The 20336-nt window shown below is 44.9% G+C and overlaps 2 protein-coding genes and 1 long non-coding RNA gene across 4 annotated transcripts in view; 1 reads left to right on the forward strand and 2 right to left on the reverse strand.

The window, feature by feature from the left end:
• Window positions 1-130: 130 nt before the first annotated feature.
• mat2b (methionine adenosyltransferase 2 non-catalytic beta subunit methionine) lies at window positions 131-6751 on the reverse strand. 2 transcript variants are annotated; one of them, XM_061248819.1, is made up of 7 exons: window positions 6603-6751; window positions 4792-4986; window positions 4200-4314; window positions 3634-3780; window positions 2988-3181; window positions 2409-2522; window positions 131-1502 (listed from the first exon to the last, which is right to left on the reverse strand). In XM_061248819.1, the coding sequence occupies exons 1-7, from the start codon at window positions 6630-6632 to the stop codon at window positions 1326-1328; spliced, it is 972 nt and encodes a 323-aa protein (XP_061104803.1). In that variant the 5' UTR covers window positions 6633-6751; the 3' UTR covers window positions 131-1325. The 2 variants fall into 2 exon arrangements, with proteins under 2 accessions (XP_061104803.1, XP_061104802.1); XM_061248818.1 differs by lacking the exon at window positions 6603-6751 and adding an exon at window positions 5982-6232.
• On the forward strand, window positions 6112-8160 carry LOC133132967 (uncharacterized). The gene is made up of 2 exons (XR_009709185.1): window positions 6112-6431; window positions 7845-8160. It is a non-coding gene; the product is annotated as an uncharacterized LOC133132967 (long non-coding RNA).
• A 7365-nt stretch (window positions 8161-15525) lies between these two features.
• LOC133134012 (eukaryotic translation initiation factor 4E-binding protein 3-like) overlaps window positions 15526-20336 on the reverse strand; it is a 5686-nt gene continuing 875 nt past the window's right edge. The window contains exons 2-3 of the mRNA XM_061250363.1: window positions 17969-18133; window positions 15526-15969 (exon numbers count right to left, since the gene is read on the reverse strand). Of these exons, the coding sequence (XP_061106347.1) occupies window positions 15938-15969; window positions 17969-18133 (197 nt within the window). The 3' untranslated portion in view covers window positions 15526-15937. The remainder of the gene's footprint in view (window positions 15970-17968; window positions 18134-20336) is intronic.

Raw genomic sequence — 20336 nt, forward strand, 5'->3', positions numbered from 1 at the left:
TATTTACAGGGGCGTCCACATCAATTTCCAATTTTCCAAATGTAAGGGCGTATTGAGCCCTATCACGTGAATTTACCGTTTTGACATTTTATCTTTGCTCAATCGCGGGGCATAGAAATAAAGCACAGAATACTGTTCACCCTTGTAGTTTATTGAATGTGTGCCAAGGACCCTTCTGACAAATATCATAAAAAGATTTTTTTTTAACATCAACATCAGAAGAATCTACAATACTTCCACATAGCAACAGTTCACTGGAAATAAAACTGACAGGGCAAATCAATGTTTTTCAGCTTGTATTAAATCCACAGCCTTGAACACTATACAGGTATAACGTTCAGGCACTAGTCACTCCTTCAGTGTTTTACTGCCCTCTAGCGGTAAACTCACGGAGGCTCGGAAAAATGCGCATCTTGAGGACTTGCCTGAAGTTACTGGCACGTCACCAAAACACTTCGTGGATACGCTTGATTGTTGTCAGTACAAATCGATTGGGGTGTTCAATCTTATCCCAAAAGGGCCAGTGTGGGTGCAGCTTTTTGTTTTACCCCAGCACAAAGACACTGACTGAAGACCACAGTTAATTAGTTAATTAGGCGTCGTAGTACGGGGCTAAAATAAAACGTGAACCCACTTTGGCCCTTTTCAGAAACAATTGGACACCTCTGCTCTCGAGAAAAGTGAGAGGCTCTTCAATTGTGCTCTTGTTGTTGTTTAACCTGACAGTGAGCTGTAGAGGGAGAGCAAGATTTTGAGAAAAATGCATTTAATAAAACCAACGGAACTCCATAAACTATAAGAAGGAAAAATCTTCACATTCGGCAAAGAGCGTAGCATTTCCACATCCTCCACCAACAAATATAAAACCTTTCTTCAATGGTTACGTTTAATTCGGTCCCCGTCAAACATCGTCAAAGCATCCTGACAGCTTCAGGATTTGCCACGTAAAACCAAAATGGACCCAAAGCGTTTCAGGTAAACGCTTTCAATGTAAAAAAAGAACATTTTTCAAATGAAAAGTTGAGAGGAGAGTTCTGAGCTTGCAGTTGGAGGAACGCTAACACTGGGGGACTGTAGAAAAAAAGAACCCTGGTCAGAGTAATAATACGTGCCAGAGCTGAAACGTGCAGCAGAAAGAGCTGGGACTGTGTTCACCAAGCAGGGAGCAGAGCAGGACGAACATCGCAAGCCGGCCAGGGCTCAGTTCACTTAGAGTCACATTACAAGCCACGGAAACTGTCCTAGGGGACGTTGGGGTGGGGGGTCAATGTTGTATGGGTGGCCCCCGGCCACCTCAGTGCGCAGACGGGCCCCGGGCCCCCTCCTCAGTGGAAGACGGTCTGCCTCCAGCGCTTGTCGTACAGGAAGGGCCAGAGGCTGTCGCGTATGGCGGTCCGGAAGGGCGTGGGCTCCACCCCCAGCCCCAGAGACTGCAGCCGCGAGCACTCCAGCTGGGCATTCTGGGGTCTCTGGGCCCCTGCCCCCGCTGGCTGCTCCGTCAGCTAGGAGAGAGAGGGAGGGGAGAGAGCGAGGGAGAGAGGGAGAGGAGAGAGGGAGGGAGAGAGGGAGAGGGACAGAGAGGGGAGGAGGGAGGAGAGGGTGGAAGGGAGAGGGGGAGAGAGGGAGAGGGAGGGAGAGAGGGGGAGAGGGAGGGAGAGAGAGGGAGAGGGGGAGAGAGGGAGGGAGAGAGGGGGAGAGGGAGAGGGGGGACAGAGAGAGAGGGAGAGAGGGAGAGGGAGAGAGGGGGAGAGGGAGAGGGAGGGAGAGAGAGGGAGAGGGGAGAGAGGGAGGGAGAGAGGGGGAGAGGGAGAGGGGGGACAGAGAGAGAGAGGGAGGGAGAGAGGGGGAGAGGGAGAGAGGGGGGGAGAGGGAGGGAGGGAGAGGGGGAGGAGAGGGTGGAAGGGAGACGGAGGAGAGGGGGGAGAGAAATGTGAGGACAGGAGATAGAGGGAGGAGAGGGAGAGAGGGATGAGGGAGGAGAGAGATAGAAAAGAAAGGAGTGTGAGAGAAATGTGAGGACAGGAGAGAGAGGGAGGAAAGGGAGAGAGGGACGAGAGAGGAGGAGAGAGAGGAGACATAGAAGGAGATTAGGGGAGAGAAAAGGGGAGAGGCGGAAGAGGTTGGGGTGAATTCCTGGGTGAAGACACAGCTAAACAGCACCAAGAAGACTGATAAGACTGGGCCTCCAGGAATGCTTTTAGAATTCCCTGTGCTCAAGCACTCAGAAGAAACTATGAATTTTAAAGCTTGTTTTCCATTGTTTAAGAAAACATTTGCTCATATTCATTGCACTCACTATTATGAAAACATCTCTGGAGAGGAGAGTGCGCACACACAGTTATCATAGACAGTGTTATGTGCCACCATCGCTGTGCTTGAGTGAGCGTGTGGCGGGTTCTCGCTCTCACCGGGATCAGGTGGCTGCTGGGTAGGCTGAACGCGTCGGCGATGGCACACGCCATCTCGTACTTGGTCATCTGCTCCGTGCCCGAGTAGTGGAAGATCCCCCGCAGAGACGGGTCCTGGAGGACACACAGACACACAGACGGACGCACGGACGTGAGAACCGTCATGTAGAGCAGAGACCTGAGCTGCCCTCTCACTCTGAAAACGCTGTTTTACTTTCCCTGTCAGTTCGTGTTTGGCGTCTAAATGCGTTACGCGCTACTCCGGTTTCTGGTTGCTAACCGGAGAGTTGTGAATTACCCGTAGTGAATATTTTTGTTCGCCGTGCACCGCCTTTTCGAACTGTTCGCTGACGTTAGCTAACATTCGATGCACACAGGAAAAAAAAGTCTGAATACGTCGGCGAATGTTAGCTGACGTTTAGCATCTTGGACGCACGTCAAAGGCCGAAGTGAGCGGGTGTCTGGAAGGACAGTGCGGAGTCCTGCAGCCAGAGAGCCCCCTCCGGGCCCGGGGGAGTATCCCCCCCTGTGCGTTTGAGCTCTGGATCCTCCGTCTCCCCCCCCCCCCTCCAGCCTCACCTGTAGCCTGCGGTCGGCCATCAGCCTGCAGACGCGGCCCACGTCGCCGGTGTAGGTGGGGAACCTCTGCTGACAGTGGTCCACCGTGCTGCTCTCCACGCCCTCCTGAACCCGGTTCCACAGGACCGTGACCGCGCTCTCCTCCACGCGCTCCACCTCTCCGTACAGGATGGGTATGCGGAGGATCGCCGCGGCTGAGGGGGAGGGAGGGGGGGAGGGAGAGAGAGAGTGAGGGGGAAGGGGGAGAGAAAGAGAGGGAGAGAGAGTGAGGGGGAAGGGGGAGAGAAAGAGAGGGAGAGAGAGTGAGGGGGAAGGGGGGACAGAGATGGGGGAGGGGAGAAAGGGAGGGGGAGAAAGAGGGGAGAAAGTGGCAGAGAGAGAAAGAGAGGAGAGAGAAAGAGAGGGGAGAGAGGGAGAGGAGAGAGAGCTTATTTCTTTCCATTTGAATTGTCGAGGCATATTTATGTTGACCATATCAAGGGCAGCATGGTATCACATACAGAAAAAGATCTACAGACTTTCATTTACAATGTCAGATAATGATTATGTCTACGACCCTCAGTGTTGGAGCAGGTTGTGTTCTCATGATGAAGATGAGGACGATGGTAAGGACAGTGATCACAGAGGTGCGCAGAAGCACACGTACTTGGGTTATGTCTCAGGACCTCTCTCTCGCCCTCCAGTTTGGATTTCCCGTACATGTTTAACGGGTTGGGAGCGTCGTTCTCCCCGTAGGGAGGGTTACGTCCGTCGAACACGTAGTCAGTGCTGACGTAGATGAGGAAAATCCCGGCTATGAATAGAAACGATTAGGTTACTGCACCCATGTAAAGCTCTGATAGCATAGCAATGTATCGCATACAGTACAGGAATACACAACATACCAACAAGCTGAAAAAAACATCCCGTTTTTCACAGACACAGCTTAGCCCAGGACTAAATTGAGTGTTGTATGGAGAATTGAAAACGTGATTTAGTCTCAGACTAGGATTAGGATTGTGAGCGTGTGTGTGTGTGTGCGTGCGTGCGTGTGTGTGTGTGTGTGTGTGTGTGTGTGCGGGCGTGCGTGCGTGTGTGTGTGCATGTGTGTGTGTGTGTGTGTGTGTGCGTGCGCGTGCGTGTGTGTGTGCGTGCGTGTGCGTGCGTGTGTGTGCGTGCGTGTGTGTGCGTGTGTGCAGGCGCGTGTGTGTGTGCGGGCGAGGCTTTACGGACCGGCCTCCTTGGCGAGCGTAGCGGACGCGTGGATGTTGAGGTTCATGGCCGCCTCGGTATGTCTCTCCACCACGTCTGGCCTTCGCTCCGCAGCACAGTGTACGATCACATGGGGCTGTGAGAGAGGTCACAGACAAACTACAAACATCACCACCAACAGCACAGTGTAAAAAACAGTATTATAATTATTATTTTTAATCATATTACTGTTATTCATACCACTGCCATTACATTAAATGTCAAAGTATCATCATGAGCAACAATATTATTAATAGTAATCAAAATATTTGAAGTAGTAGTATATTTACTATTACTATTGTACAATTATTATCATGACTTCACTTTCTTATTATTATTAGTAGATGTAGTGGTAGTGTCACTGTGATGAATCGGCAGTGTTGTAGGCTAGCAGTATTATTATTCATATTATTATTAGGAGTAGTAGTACTAGTAGTAGCATATAGCCATAGCAGCAGCAGTAGTGGTTGTAGCAGTAGTAGCAGCAACAGTAGTAGTAGTATTAGTAATTAGGACCAGCAGTAGTAGTCTTGTTGTTTCTGCAAAAACTATAGCGAAAGTAACAGGGACTTACCTGGAAGTCCTGGATAACCCCGCGCACAGCATCCTCGTCCATTAAGTTGCACTTGAGGAAGCGGGGTCGTGCCCGGCTGTAGCCACACCCCAGAGTGTGCCAGCCATTGTTCTGGAACTCTCTGTAGACCGCGCGTCCGAGGAGACCCGTGGCACCAGTCACGAGGACGCGCTTAAACGGGGTATCGATGCTCTCCTGCAACAGTGCCAAGACAATCAGTCAATTACAAAACAAGCTGTGAAGTTGTTTACGGTATAAATCTTAATTATTAGTTCTAACTATTAATGTATCCATTCATATATGCTTTATTGATATGATGTAGGCTAGTGTGTAGAATTCAACTGAAAACGTGTTTTTTGTTTTGTTTTGTTTAATATTTTCTTACTTAAAACGCTTCAATGTTCAGGAATATGTTTGACAGATGTGATGTCTGTCACTGAAAAATGTCCAGTGCTGCAATGGTCTTTAGCCAAGTTTTCGTTATGAGTTGAATGAAGGGTGTTCAGTATGACTGGGTACGCCTCGTACGTGCGCTGAGTGAAGTTGTTTACTTCCGCAAGTAGCCTACTGTAGGCGTATTTGTGAAAGAGAAACTATATGCATGTTTTCACATAAGAAACGATATTTTTGTGTGGATAGATCTGGGCGAAATGTCGGCTGATATGGCGATCTGCGAATAACATAGGAACTAGGGGTGGTGGGGGATGCGATCGAAGCTTGAAGCATAAAATGTGCCCCAAAACCCAGTGATCTTTCACAGGGCGTTTACTGCGTAAAAACGGCCATGGAGAGATATATGTCACAACACCGCAAGGGGAGGGGATTGTATGACTCCACATAGCTTTATTTTCTTCTGAATGCTGTTGTCGATTAAAATGTAGGCTACTGGTAATCCAGGTTATTAATTGATTATCTCTGCTACAATTCAGATGTCACGTATCTCGTTCTCAACGTGTTTAATCGTGCATTCGATGCTCTGTCGCATGCATGCAGAATCGAATTCCGTCGTTTGACACGGTTAAAGGAATGCAAATTGTATTTATATAAAGGACCACTGCATTAAAATGTTTTCAAATGTTCAAAGGGGGAAAAGATATGAGCACAGATAATTCACTAGTAAACGGCCGAAATTGTACTTCCTTCTAAATACCCCTTAGTAACCGTGTTTAAATTCATCTGGTCACTCCTACCTGTACTACCTCTACGTGTCCGGGTGTGAAGCGTATCTTCAGTTCCGTGTCCCTCATGCTCATTTCTAAATACCTGTTTTGCCAATGTTTTCAAATCCCTGTATTGTTATGGACGGGGTCGTTTCTATTGCGCAGTTGACTGCTTCGGGTTAACTTCCTAGCTAGATCAGCTGTTTCCTGTAGCTAGTGTGAGTGCCCTGTTTGTCACAGAGCACGTTCGGTTGATGAGCAGAGGAGATCGCGTTAGTCTAACTCGCTAACATAGCTAGCTACAGATTATCCTCATGCTAATTCCGTGCATGAACTAAAAATACGACAGTTCTTGCTTATAGATATAAAGTCACAATTGCACCACTTGACTAGCCAGCATGATACAAGTATCTTTTATTCAACTAGTTTAGCCAATACTGTCGATTTCCGGTTTGGATGCTAGTATGTGTATTTTCTCAGGTAATTCCCATGAGCTAGCAGGTTGACTGTTAATTCAGATAACTAGAAAAAACTAGATGGTTTTGCCAGTTTAGACTCGCCAATTTAAATGAGCTAGTTCTGAGTCATGATGTTTCAGCTTTTCTCTGTACTAGAAACGTTATATATGCTTATTTAGAAATATGCTCTTACCTGAAAATCCCCATATGGAAAACCAGGCATTTTACTTCAATATTTAATTCAATATTGCCAACTGAAGCGAATTAGCTATTCTTATAACCGCGTAATCGCACAACAAAAGGTTTAACGTACAGCGAGTAGGCTACTGTACTCTGGACTGCCAGCACGTTAATGTTTAAAGGGAAAGCGCTCTTAAAGGGTAGTTGTATAGTCGTTTTTATAGCAAGACAAATATTCGTACTGTACATTGGCCTTAATTATTACCTTGTATCAATTAAAACTCTGAGTAATTATCCGTAATAACATGTTATTAAACACGTTTTTGCTTTTAGAGATCCTGAACGTGCTAGTTGATGCTGCAACACCTCACAAACTTCGTAGATTAGGTTTACCATCATTTCAAATCTGTCAACTAATTTAATTATTTTTCAATTTCATTGTGCCCACTAGATGTCAGTCTAAACGCGCAATAGGCGCAGCTCTGAAAACATTGCAAATGTATCGAAAATATCATTCACTGGCCACAAAAAAACTGTCTGGGCCAGTCAACACCATACTGTGCAGTAATATTACTGAAATAACAAAAACAAAATTAACTATCCCTTTCAACTATCCCTGCAAGCAAAAATAAGCAACCTAAAAGTATGTTAATAGACCTGTAAAAACTCAAACAGAATCGGCACATACGAATTCTCAAAAAGGATTAGACTGGTCAATGTGGATCATTTTCCTTTAAGAGAACTGATTGAGGCTGGTCTGAATTTTATATAAAATAAAAAAAGAAATAAAAATAAACAAAGGCGAAACATTTCCTTGTTAATAGCGAATGTTGTTGAGTCGTTGTTTTTATTTACTAGAATTTACAGATTTCTGAAAAGTGTATCAATAGAAGTTCAAGATGAGATTTTGTAATTTGTATTTGGTATGACCTTACATTTAATTAAGATTCACTTCTGTAATGGATGCACTTTGTGGCAACTGCAAATAATGATTATACGTGAAAATAGATGAAAGGATGAACATGACTTCGATTCTGAATATACTGGTTTGTTTAATTAACAGAGAATTAAAGGTTACCCCCTATTTAAGAAATAGCTGAATTAAATATAACTAGCCACAGTGCACAGAACAGACATGCACTACACCAGCAAAGCGTAGACTCATAAAGACCTTCAGGAGTCCAGCTCAAGGGAGCAGGTGTTTTGAGGGGGCGTTAAGACCCAAATTAACCCCCACTCTCCTCCCTGGCCTCAGCAACCACAGGAATGTCCAGCAAAGTGCCGTTCCCGGCATTCCGGGGCTGGCCAGCCCGGGAGAGATGAACAGGTGGAAAGGGTCTGCCAGGCAGAGGTGCGGTGTGGCTGTGACCCCCATACACGCCATTCGCTGGAGCGCTATTAAAACGTTATTAAGACGGCCTATGACATACCTGCTTATGAATTTCAAAAGCAGAAGTCAACCATGATGCAATATAAAGAAATAGCTACTTCATGGTTGTTGCTCTAGAAAGAGAGAGCCACAGGCATAAAGTTAAAAACAATCCTACAAATAAAGTTAAAAAGACAGATCACTTACATTGCACTTTTTATTTCTTAGACATTCAAAAATGCGAGTCAAGCATTTATTCGCGAAGTGTTCGAATACACTACATTCATCGTCAGTTTGTACTACTTTACATACCCTGTATATATGTCCCATCTGAATTATTCAGTGATAAAACATGAGCCAATCACAATGCACCATTCAATAAGTCCATATAGTAACAGCATGTTCCTCTGTACCTCCATGAAATTACATTACATTTCGAAAACATTCTTCAGATGAGATCATCCTGTTCACTAAAAGTATCCAAAATATTTCCCTTTTGGCAAAATTATAAAGGGTATTCTCTGTTCTAATTCAGTAATTAACTTCATCCCAGAATCCTACACATGATGTGCTTCTATGTAATGTTTGGCATTTTAATAGTGCAGATCACCCGTCATAATAGCAGTTTTGTTCTTTAATGCATGGCTTTTGGCAGCATTTTCTTTGACTCTACATACCGTATGACAGGCCATGTACAACTCAGCATACAGTGTATATCAGATGAGTTGACTAGCAACTGAAGCAGACTACTGCTGAATAAGACCCTTCCCTCCTGATATCAGATGGTTGTAGGATTCAGTATTCACGCCATTGTGGCTAGGGGCACATCCTCTGCAGAGACACATTCCTGTGGTGGCAAGCTACTTCAGTTGCAGTTCAGATCCTATATATGGAATGTGCCTCAGTCCTATTTCAACGAGCTTGAGTAGCTTGGATCGGCATATGATCTTGCACAAGTGTTCAGTGCCCTGAGCAGGATGTGGACTGGTGGGTAACTGTCTGACCATACGTCCAGTCACATTACTGCCTGTCCACAGCTGCTTTTTACTGCTGCCATTTCACTGAGTGCCTTACAGTGTGTGAGATGTAAATGGATATCTTGATTGTGATTTGGCTTTGGTATGTATAACTATTGGTATAGCAACACCCTATGGACGCCAAACTAGCTATAGGCAGCTGTTTGCATAAATTGCTATTTTATTAGAATTGAAATGGATATGGTCTGTGAGCTCAACTACTTTGGAGCCATCAAACTGTCTATTGAGCCTTTTTTTCATTTACCTCAGTTTAGTGTTACAGCGATTCATAAGAAGCATTCAGAGTTAAATGATAATATGTGAGATTATAGTTATGTGAAATACAATTCAAAATATTCTTTCAGCATCAGCAGCGGAAGTTAAATATGTCAAGTTCAAATTCTAATATATCAAGTGCAGTAAAAAGGAAAGAGACTGTGCCACTTTCTATTCCATTTCCCCTTTGTGCCACAGAGAGACAGGAAGAGGGGGTGTGATGAGCACCTGGAAGGGGGAGGAAAATCACTCTAAAAATATCTATTCCCTTTTCGATGAAACATTGGCGGTTTATTGTCTTATTGTGTACGTCTAGTGATTCTATATCCCATGTTATGCTTTGAATAATATTCTTTGTACGTGTATATGTATGTATAATTCATTTGTCAGTATCTTTTCATTTAAGATTATTATTATTTTTATATTTCACTCCTAAACATATAGAAAAATATTTATTAAGCATGTAAAAGGATGTTGATGATTGTTCTTGAAGCATGCAATAGAAGAGCCCTGGAAGGGTCAGGGGTCAGGGGTCAGGGGTCGTACAGCTAAGGGGACCTCGCTACGCTGAGCTGGGTGTAGGGAGTTTGTGTGTCCAGGTGCACCATGGGACAGGGTATCCCAGGGTTACCAGCAGAGCCGGTGGCCTTTGATTGATGTGAGGTGAGAGGTGAAAACACAACATCCTGACACTGTTCCTCTTTCACTAGTATGCACGGACCTCAGGGCTACCAGATCCACACTGTCCTGGCCTGACTTAGTCTCTGACCTCTTTCAAGCGCAGACTGAAGACTCATCTCTTCAGGCTACACCTTTCCCTCCCTAACTCACCCCCATGATTAGCCTTATATGCCATAGACTATAATGGTACTTATATAGTTATATAGATATTGTTGTGTTTTGTATTAGATATTGTATTGTAGTACTTCGGGTGTTCTAGCTGCCAACTGTGGTATGCTAGTTTGGAAGTTGATGTATTCTTTAAGGGTTCCAATTGTATCTGTATGTTTACACTAGGGCTCGGAACTGTACTGTCCTCTCAGGTCCTCTTCGCACTTGTACTTGTGTTTGATCTGCACTTCGTTGTACGTCGCTCTGGATAAGAGCATCTGCTAAATGCCTTGTAATGTAATGTAATGTAATGTAATGTAACACATATTAACATGCCATCACATATATGCTTATGAACACATAGACCAGTGCTCCTCACTCCTGCTCCTGGAGAGCCGGCTTTAGTTTTTCACCTTAATATCAGCAACCGTTTCAGACCCAAGAAACCAGGTGACCTATGTTAACTGTGTAATTAACTGCTTTAATTGATCGATTAAGTTCCGAGTAACAACAAAAGCCAGCACACCCTGCAGCTCCCCAGGACCAGCAGTGAGGACCATTGACATAGACATAATTACTTATGCAGGAATACACATGCATGTACACACACATACACACAGTCGCACTGACATACAAACACAAGTACATATGTAAACTGACACACGTGCAAAAGCACATAAACCCTGACCTACATGTATACTCATCACACTACTGCATGTGTGGACTACACGATGTTCATGAATGGGATGTGCTTTCCTTTGAAATCTATAACAGCACTAAAAGGTTCTGTGCAATATTCCACTGCAATGAAGATAAGCATTCTCCTCTACACTGTGAAGTGAAGGTACAGGTATGTGGAGGTATGTTTTTTCCTCTTTGCCAAAGGTATTCTGAAAGTACAACCATAAGCCAAAATTAATTACAATATGTATTGCTTGCTAGGGGTGGAATATTATGTACGCATACATAGCGTTTGTACCTTCATAGGGTCTTTTCCATACATTCTATTCAGAGATAGTATGATTTCTGTTATCTGCTACATACAGCTCTGGGGGAAATTAAGAGATAACCCCATATTTTAAAAAAAGCATCCAACATAGTTATTTTTATCATTTATGTTCAGGTATGAACTTGGTTCGTTTTAATTATTCAGTGTATAACAAGACTGTATTTTTAGTATATTTGCTTTCTGCAAATACATATACTGAAAGACAGCATTTTTGTTTGGACTTTGTTTGAATCAAATGCAGTAAACAATTCCCGAAAGAATATCAAATGTTAGATTTTACAAGGAGCTACCCATGAACTATGAAACTCTTTCTGTGTGAATATAGCACACTGAAACAACGCCTACAGGACATGGGAATAAGCCAGGTGCAGCACACACAGGTGCCTCTGAGAATTCTCCATGCTGAATGGCAAGGCGTTAAACTAGTCATTTTTTTACAAAGTCCACATTTTGAGTGATTTAGGGTGCAAAGGTAGTGCTCAGCGCACTTTATTAGGTAGACCTGTACATCAGCTTGTTGATGCAAGTATTTAATCAGCCAATCATGTGGCAGCAACTAAATGCATAAGGGCATGCAGACATGCTCTTCTGCATACCACTGTTGTAGTGTGTGGTTATTTGCATTTTTGTCACCTTCCTGTCAACTTTGACCAGTCAAACTTTCTCCACTGACAATGCCTTTTTCCCCACAGAACTGCAGCTCACTGGATGTTTTTCAATTTTCACACCATTCTCTGCAAACTCTAGAGACTGCTGTGCATAAAAATCACAGTTTCTGAGATACTAAACCACCAAAATCACTTAGATCACATTTCTCCCCCATTATAACATTTGGTTTTTCAGACAAAAACACAAATAACTACACATTACAACAGTGGAAGAGCATCTCTGAACACACAACGCATTAAACCCCTTAAGGATAGGCTACAGCAGCAGAAGTCCAATAAGTAAAAATATAGGTCTAATAAAGACCTAACAAAGTGCTCACTGAGTGTATGGCTCTTATGATTATGGGTTCAGAACTCCAGTACCACACATTGGATAAAATAATACAAGTGTCTTTGATGACAAAAATGTTCTTGTGAAAATACTTTCAAAAGTATATATTATTGAATGACCCTGGTATAACAGGCTTCAGCATTGTAGTCTATATGGTTCTTAAGAATAGGACCAAAGACTCTACAGGAGACAAAATTAATTATGAATGATAAAGAGTCTTAGGAGGATATTCTACCCATGGGGAAAAAGGCCCGAATATGCTTATGATTTAAAAAGAGAACAAGAAGAGAGAGAGAACATCATCTAGTTTTATTGCATATGTATTTCCCATGCAACTCCTGGAGGTTTTTAGGAAAGGAATTTCCAAATTTACTGTAAAAAAAAGAAAGAAAAACTCTATTCATATTTATGTTAGCATGTTCAAATTCTTGAGGTAAAGCTCCCACGTACCCAATGAACTGAGCATGGCTACTCTCTGCACACACCCCTGAGCCCTCAACTGGAGCTAAATTTAAGGGGCGGCAGAGTGACTGGTCATGTGAATTTCTGAAACATTAATTTACACGTGGATACACGTCTTCTCCATGTAATTCTGTCGTGGAAAATAACATTGTTGCATCAGCCGTTGCACCCGTGACATTCCCTGTACTGACGCATATCACAGTATCTTTTTTCTTAGAATTGGTCCTTTTTTCTGAGAACTGGCCCCTCCCTCCCTCCACTTGGTCCCACCTCTTCCCGCTTCCCTTAAGCTGATTGGGGAACATGATGGAAGGGGAGTGTTTACTGGCAGGGTTTTCCACCAATCAGCAGGAGATACAGTTCCCCGTCACCTCTATCAATGAAAACAACAGGGGTCTGTGTGAGAGACAGGTGTAAAGTGCAGGGGTCAGAAAGTCCTGTTTTGTGTTTTCTTTGTGTTTCTGGCTGAAGAACTGTGCTAATTAGCAAATTCACTTTCTGAACCTGGACTTCTGGTGCAATGGGTGAGTGTATAACACTGGTAATCTCATGCCATGCATTTTATGGCTAGAATGAAGGCACCTTGTTTTTTAAAGATAACTGTGCTCAGTCATAGAAATGAGGTTGGCTTTTGTGTTTTTTCAGGGAGATGCAATCTTCACTACTTCTGAAAACTTCTACTTCTGTTATTCCTGACTTCAGTCCTCACAAAGCCTCCCCAAAATAAATTTATATCATAAAAATATTATAAAATGACTATGTTTATAACCTGCCTGGAGACTCCTGGCAAAGGCCAGTCTGGTCAGTGAAACTTGAAGGCGGTGTTTGAAATATTCAGAATCCGTCCTCAAGTCGACCTCTTCGCATAGATGACCCAGTTTTACAATTCTCACAGCAGCAGCAGCAAGGTGTGAAAAGACTGGACAGAATCTGTAACAGGATACTTTAGAGCAGGGCTGCCCAACCCTGTCCCTGGAGATCTACTGTCCTGTAGGCTTTCACTCTAAACCAAACAAAACACACCTCATTTAACAGCTAGAGCAGGGCTGCCCAACCCTGTCCCTGGAGATCTACTGTCCTGTAGGCTTTTACTCTAAACCAAACAAAACACACCTCATTTAACAGCTAGAGCAGGGCTGCCCAACCCTGTCCCTGGAGATCTACTGTCCTGTAGGCTTTTACTCTAAACCAAACAAAACACACCTCATTTAACAGCTAGAGCAGGGCTGCCCAACCCTGTCCCTGGAGATCTACTGTCCTGTAGGCTTTCACTCTAAACCAAACAAAACACACCTCATTTAACAGCTAGAGCAGGGCTACCTAATCCTGTTCCTGGAGATCTACCGTCCTGTCGGTTTTCTCTCCAACCCTAACAAAGCACACCTCATTTAACAGCGAGAGTAGGGCAACCCAACCCTGTTCCTGGAGATCTACCCTCCTGTAGTCTCTTGCATGTTCACACTAACCCCAACAAAGCACACCTCACTCAACAGCTAGAGATCCCAATGAGCTGCTAATTCGCACAATCCATCAATTAGGGTTGAAACGAAAAGCTACAGGACTAAGGTCTCCAGGAACAGGGCCGGACAAGCCCTCCATCAGACGACCGTTACGTATGCTGCAGGTTCTCCAGTGAGACGGGAAAGCAGTGGCAGCTATTCCGCACAAATGAGTTTTCATATTGACTGAAGTCTCCCAATCAGAAGCAGGTAAGTGAGTATTTCTCTTCAGCGGAGCGCCACGGTGACACACAGCTGAAGCAGCGGACCTTGATACAAGCATCAGTTCGTTGCAGTCGCACACCGAGGTTGACACGATCTGCGTACACAACAGGACCCCGATCGCACTCTCCTCTGAGTCACTCGAGACCATGCGGCTTCTAGAAGGCGTATCGCTCTCTGGTATCCCGATCCTGCTGGGCTGCTGAGTGACGGGGCCGTGGGTTGTGTCCACAGCAACATGGGCCATTGGAATAGATTGGGTGCAATTGGCTACCAAGTTGGGAGAAAATCAGGGGAAAAGCAAATCTGAAACAAATTCATTAAAATAAATAATTAAATGTAAAAAAGAGGCTATCGACACTACAGAGTGCTTGCAAGGGCTTGATAAAGGTGGGAATGAAGCCATTGCACTTTTTATTTTAGAAAATCACCATAATAGGAAGAAATATCAGGAGGAACCAGTCTATAGCAGGGATATAATGGGGCCACTGGCATATAGGTTTAAAACAGTGAAGCCTTTTGTTTCCAGAGGCAGTGTACACACACACATACATACACACGCACACACAATCACAATCCAGCAGCTGACCAGCAGCCAGCGGGTCAAGACACACTTAATGTGCAGTTGCTGCCTCTAATGCACATTTCCTTGGTTGTATTGTCTTCCTGCAGCATCCAATAACTTTCTTTTGCCACCATTGCTCTAAACAAAATTCAGCAGAAGTAGCAGTTAGCCTACCCCCGCAGTGCTACACTACTGCCTGGCCTGGTGGGCAGTACTCGGTGTGTTAGTGTTGGGTTTGTGTAATGTTCATGGGAGAACACATCTGGGCAGTGATCCGAGGCAGTCACATTTACTGTCTGTAAATCCATCACATTACATCAGGGGGCGCTACAACAGCAACGGAGTAACTCCAGCCAGGCACACACAAACACAGTGTAAGAGCTGGAAGAATAACACACGCATGGAAATTCTACCTGTATTTGTACTTTTTTTTTTATTTCACACATCAGTCATTCAGACAGCTACACTGACTGGCACACAGCAGTGTGTGTGTGTGTGTGTGTGAGAGAGTGTGTGAGAGCATGTGTGTGTGTGTGAGAGAGTGTGTGTGTGAGAGCATGTGTGTGTGTGTGTGTGTGTGTGTGTGTGTGTGTGTATAGACTGCAGCCCTCATACACACTGCTCAGGACACATAACAGCACACATACACAAGGTTACCCTTTTTTTTTTTTTTTTTATTTAAAAAAAAAAAGAAAAAAGAAAAGAAAGAAAAAGGGATCGTCCATAATCCCCGGTCTGCATAAACATACATTATGCATCATTAACATTAAACAAAACAATACCATATGTACAAAATAAAGAGCGCTGCATTAAAGCAGTGCAGCCATCCTCAGTCTTCTCCAATCCACCCCAACCCCCAAAACTCCCCCCCTCATACCAGGACCGTGACTGACCCCGCCCCGCACAACGTAAACGGCTGCCGTCCACCTCAAGGGACCAACGCCCCCCTTTTCACAGTAGTTTCCTTAAGAAAACGTATCTTTACATAATAAAAAAAGGAAATCAAAACGGATGACGGCATCATGGGTTCTGGAGAGATGGCCTCGGGAACCTCCGAACAGACGAGCAGTCGCCTTCTCCACCGGAGAACAAGATGGCGCTCAGATGTCCATCTCAAACTGGCTGTCATCGACTGCACACAGCGGAGGGAGGAGAGGAAGGGCGTTAGCAGGTTTTTCCAACAAGGACACAACATCCAAATAAAACACTACAATCTGGATTCTGTGCATTTTGTTTGGTTGAATTCACACCGAATAGGCCATCATCACCCGAGACACCCGAGGAATAGCGTTCCTATTTTCTAAACGGACTTCCAACTTTGCTATTGGCAGTGGGAACAGCAATATGGCAACAAGCGCTAAATTCTATGCAGGATGACGCAGTCAAGCAGACACAGAATTTGTCGAGTTGCAGAGACGCATCGCAGCCCAAACGGAGAGCCGTGGGAACAGCGATAACTGGTATATGGCTAGAACAAGAGATAAGAGGGTCAAAACACAATTTCACTCAATCATTAACACAGTCCACATTTCAGAGGTCATTCAGTGCCAGACAATCAATCCAGTCTGAGTGTCAAACTAAAAGCTTCAAATGCTAGGCGAACAATCCTGTCACCAACCAGTATTTGTCATATCCTTTTCTTTTTTTTACATTTCTATGCCCTTCTCTTCCTAAAATTTGGTGCCGTTATAAACTCCTTAACTTCTAAGGGGCTAATTTATTTATCAGACTCTAAAGTGCTTCTTTGGCAAAGGAACACAAGTTTCAAAGTCAGTTCAGAGTGAGTTAATGTTTAGCCAGGCAAGTAAACACCGATTATGTCATCAAAATCTACAGCACCAGAAATACAAGGTGTGGTACAACACCCCTAACACTCAGCCTGGGAAGCGACCATACGACCGTAGAATTACAGCCCCATCTCCCTGACCACAGTAACACTCGCCTTTCAAGGCGGACACTGGGACGTACATATAACAGCAGCTTCAGAAAGTTCCTGGAGAGCATGGGCTTGTTGTTTATAAGCCGCAGGCTTTTGACGGGGGGAGGGGGGACGCTTCGACGTCAGGAAGAGCTGTTGGAATGACTTACGGCTGGGGGTTGCAGGGGTTTCAGTACACATTTTCAAAGGGAATGCCTTTTCCCCTCAAATCACAAACGCAGTTCTAAGAGGAGCGCTTGGGTCACAATAACACAGCCTCCTCACTTAGCTGCACCAATACCCCAAATATCACAACAGGGTCAGGATGGGAAGCGTTTCGCCATGTCGCCTTCTGCATATGCACAGATCGACACGCAGCGGGGATTGCTGCCACTGTTCGCAACAACACCGCTGTAAAGATAAGCGAATATTAATATGAAGCAACAAAATTGTATGCAGGATGACGCCGTCAAGCACGGACACAGTATTTTGCGGAGTTGCAGAAACGCATCGTAGATCAACGATCGTCATTCCTGGTCCTGGAGAGCCGCAGAAGGGTGTGCTGGTTTTGGTCTTTAAACTCTGCTTCCTATCATCCGCTCATCCATTATAAACTCTGGGACAGAAGCCCATTTGCATATTATAAATACCAGAGAGCCCACGCAGATAAAACACACACCCAAAGTCCCTTCTCGATCAGTCTAAACCTATGCCTCTCAATAAACCAAAAACTGCTTGATCAGGCAAACTAAGATCTGAATGAAACCAGCCCGTCTGGGGGGGGGGGGGGGGTGCCTCTGCCCCTCGTCTAGCTGCCCCTGTGACAGACGATCCCCGAGAAGTGGAACTGGGATTGAGTGACCGGGAATATTTTTAACCTCCGTTAAACTCCGCCAGCAACAGCTGAAGACACAGACACACCAATTCCATTCATTCCAATCACACCTCCTCCGGAGCATTATCATGTTATTTAACGGGTCTGTGCCACTTCACCCACTCGCCAAACCAACCAAACGCACAAAGCGACCGTTTCTATCTAACCCATGCTCGTCTACGCCGTTTGTGCAAATAAAAAAATAAGCGTCATATTGGATTATCGGTTGCGTGGGGAAGGGGAGGTCGGCACGTGAGAGAGCAAAGAGGCAGGGCCAGCAACACAGGAGACAGATGGGCCGTTAAGGGTGGGGGGTCGTGTCAGGTTTTGGGGTCTCACCTGCCAGGTCTTTGTCGTTCTCCTCCTGCTCCTCTAGTTTCCCCAGGGGGTGCAGGGCAGGGACGGTGACCCCAGGAATCTGGGGGAGGCAGCAGGGAGGGGTGCGAGCTATGGGCGAGTTCCGGCACTCCAGCAGGAACTTCCTGTCGTAGATGATCCGGGTTCCTGCGGGGAGAAGAGCACGCTTAAACCCCACCGGAGCGAAGCAGCAGCAGCAAGCAGAACCAGGTCAGAACTACACGAGTTACAATGAACCGGGTCAAAACCACAGACTACATAAGTTACAATGAACTGGGTGAGAACCACACCCCATGTGAGTTACAATGAACAGGTCAAAACTGATTATGGAAGTTAAAATGAACTTGGGTCAGAACCACACATTGTGAGCTACAATAGCCCTGTTAAATTACATTACATTACATTATTGGCATTTGGCAGACGCTCTTATCCAGAGCGACGTACAGTTGATTAGACTAAGCAGGAGACAATCCTCCCCTGGAGCAATGCAGGGTTAAGGGCCTTGCTCAAGGGCCCAACGGCTGTGCGGATCTTATAGTGGCTACACCGGGATTAGAACCACCGACCTTGCGTGTCCCAGTCATTTACCTTAACCACTATGCTACAGGCCACCCTGCTGTTCACAAATTAGATTCACAATTAGATTAGGCACAATCCTCCTTCTGCAAAATCCCTCAGAGAAGCGACTGCAATTTTAACCTGCTATGCACAGAGGAGTGTGAGTGTGAGTGTGTGTGTGTGTGTGTGTGTGTGTGTGTGTGTGTGTGTGTGAGAGAGAGAGTGTGTGAGTGTGTGAGTGTGTGCGAGAGACGCATGACTGAAGTCTATCCTAGCTAATCTGGCAGGACCCCAGCCAGTGCTGTGCAGGCTGATGTAGTTTGTACCACACAGTGCCGATCGACTCGGGGAGGGAAAAACATGTTATGCAACGGGCCCCGCTGTACAAAGCAGACTGAAAGGGGGGGGTGGAGAATGTGCTGGAATCGAGAGACGGAGGCACAATGCCATTCAGCAACTGGTCAGAGGCACCATGACGACAGCCCCACTCACTCCCAGGCCGTTCTCTGTTACTGTATGTACAGCTAGCCAGGCTGTAGGAAAGGGGCACTGCACTTGGCACCTTTTTCATGGGATAAATCTTGCAATGCAAAAAATGTAAAAATGCAGTGTAGACAGTAGCTTATGAAACTGAAAAGCACTTGCTACTTATTCAAAAGCACATTCTTACTGCATGCGTCATACAATTAATACTTAAAACTATATTAAAGCCGTTTAACCATTTAATGTTTTCAATCAGTTAAATAACTTGATGCATCTGCCGTCTCCACCAGCGCCTTAGTACAGGATAATCCCAGCAGTTTTTGAGTTACATCTCAGACTTGATGGGCCTGTATCATGAAGCAGTATTAAGGTGTTAGTTGGATAAGGCCACTGAGTAAAACTCAAAACTCAGAATCCTCTGGAACATACAGTGCTGTTCCAGGTTTTACTCAGTGTATTTATCCAGCACCCAGTTATCCTGGTTTTTGAGACTGACCCTAGTACTTCCCCAAATATCATTCCTTCCTGCAGACCACACCCCTAGTCATATCTCGTCTAGCGGATGCCAGAATGTTTGCCACTAGGTCTTGTAATCTTAATCTCCTCACCCCTGACTGTGGCCTGGGCCCTGTAAGGAGGTTTGTGGACATCACCCCTAGCAGGTCACAGGTCAAAGGGGCTTGTTGCCACTACACCAATAGAAAGCCGCTGCCTGACACTCCTACTGACACGTGATAAACAGCGGCATAACTTTCCTCCAGTGTAGAGGAATGCAGGCTTCACTGGAATATTGCGTAATACCTAGCCAAAACCACGCCCACTCCCACTCCCTCCTCACTGAAAGAAAACGTAATAGCCTATCGCTCTGAGCAAGCTGCAGCAACGCTACTGTTGTTGCATCATGTTTTTACACCATCAGTGGGCCTAATTTATTTGGCACTCCAGTCAGAAGTAAATATTTACATCACAGCGGAGACTGTTTGCGGTAGGTGTGAAACAGGTAACTGCGGACCTGTGGAAACATGTTGCCACAACTAATGAAATAAGGTTTTGACGTTTGAGACATTTTAAATAGTGAAAAGCGGGAGATATGTTTTTAATATTATGGACAGAAATGTCCGAAAATGCATGTAGCCTCGCCGTTACCAACACCGAGTGCCCCTATTACCATATTTGGCACTTACAATATAACTTACACCTTTCAGCAATGGTAACCTGTCACTAGATTTGTCATTTTGGGGTAAATTTGCAAGACATGCGGCACACAATTCTGACAAGCAATAACGTTAGTCGAATAAATGTAGGAGGT

The sequence above is a fragment of the Conger conger genome, chromosome 7 (assembly GCF_963514075.1).
Source record: "Conger conger chromosome 7, fConCon1.1, whole genome shotgun sequence".
Lineage (NCBI taxonomy): Eukaryota > Metazoa > Chordata > Actinopteri > Anguilliformes > Congridae > Conger > Conger conger.

Excerpts from the sequence above, each read along its gene's own strand:
- mat2b (XM_061248818.1), bottom strand. The coding sequence starts at position 6,044 with ATGAGCATGAGGGACACGGAACTGAAGATACGCTTCACACCCGGACAC. Across the intron at positions 4,315-4,791 it reads GGGTTATCCAGGACTTCCAG|CCCCATGTGATCGTACACTG; the intron begins GTAAGTCCCTGT and ends CCTCTCTCACAG. Across the intron at positions 3,182-3,633 it reads GGTCCTGAGACATAACCCAA|CCGCGGCGATCCTCCGCATA; the intron begins GTACGTGTGCTT and ends CCTCCCCCTCAG.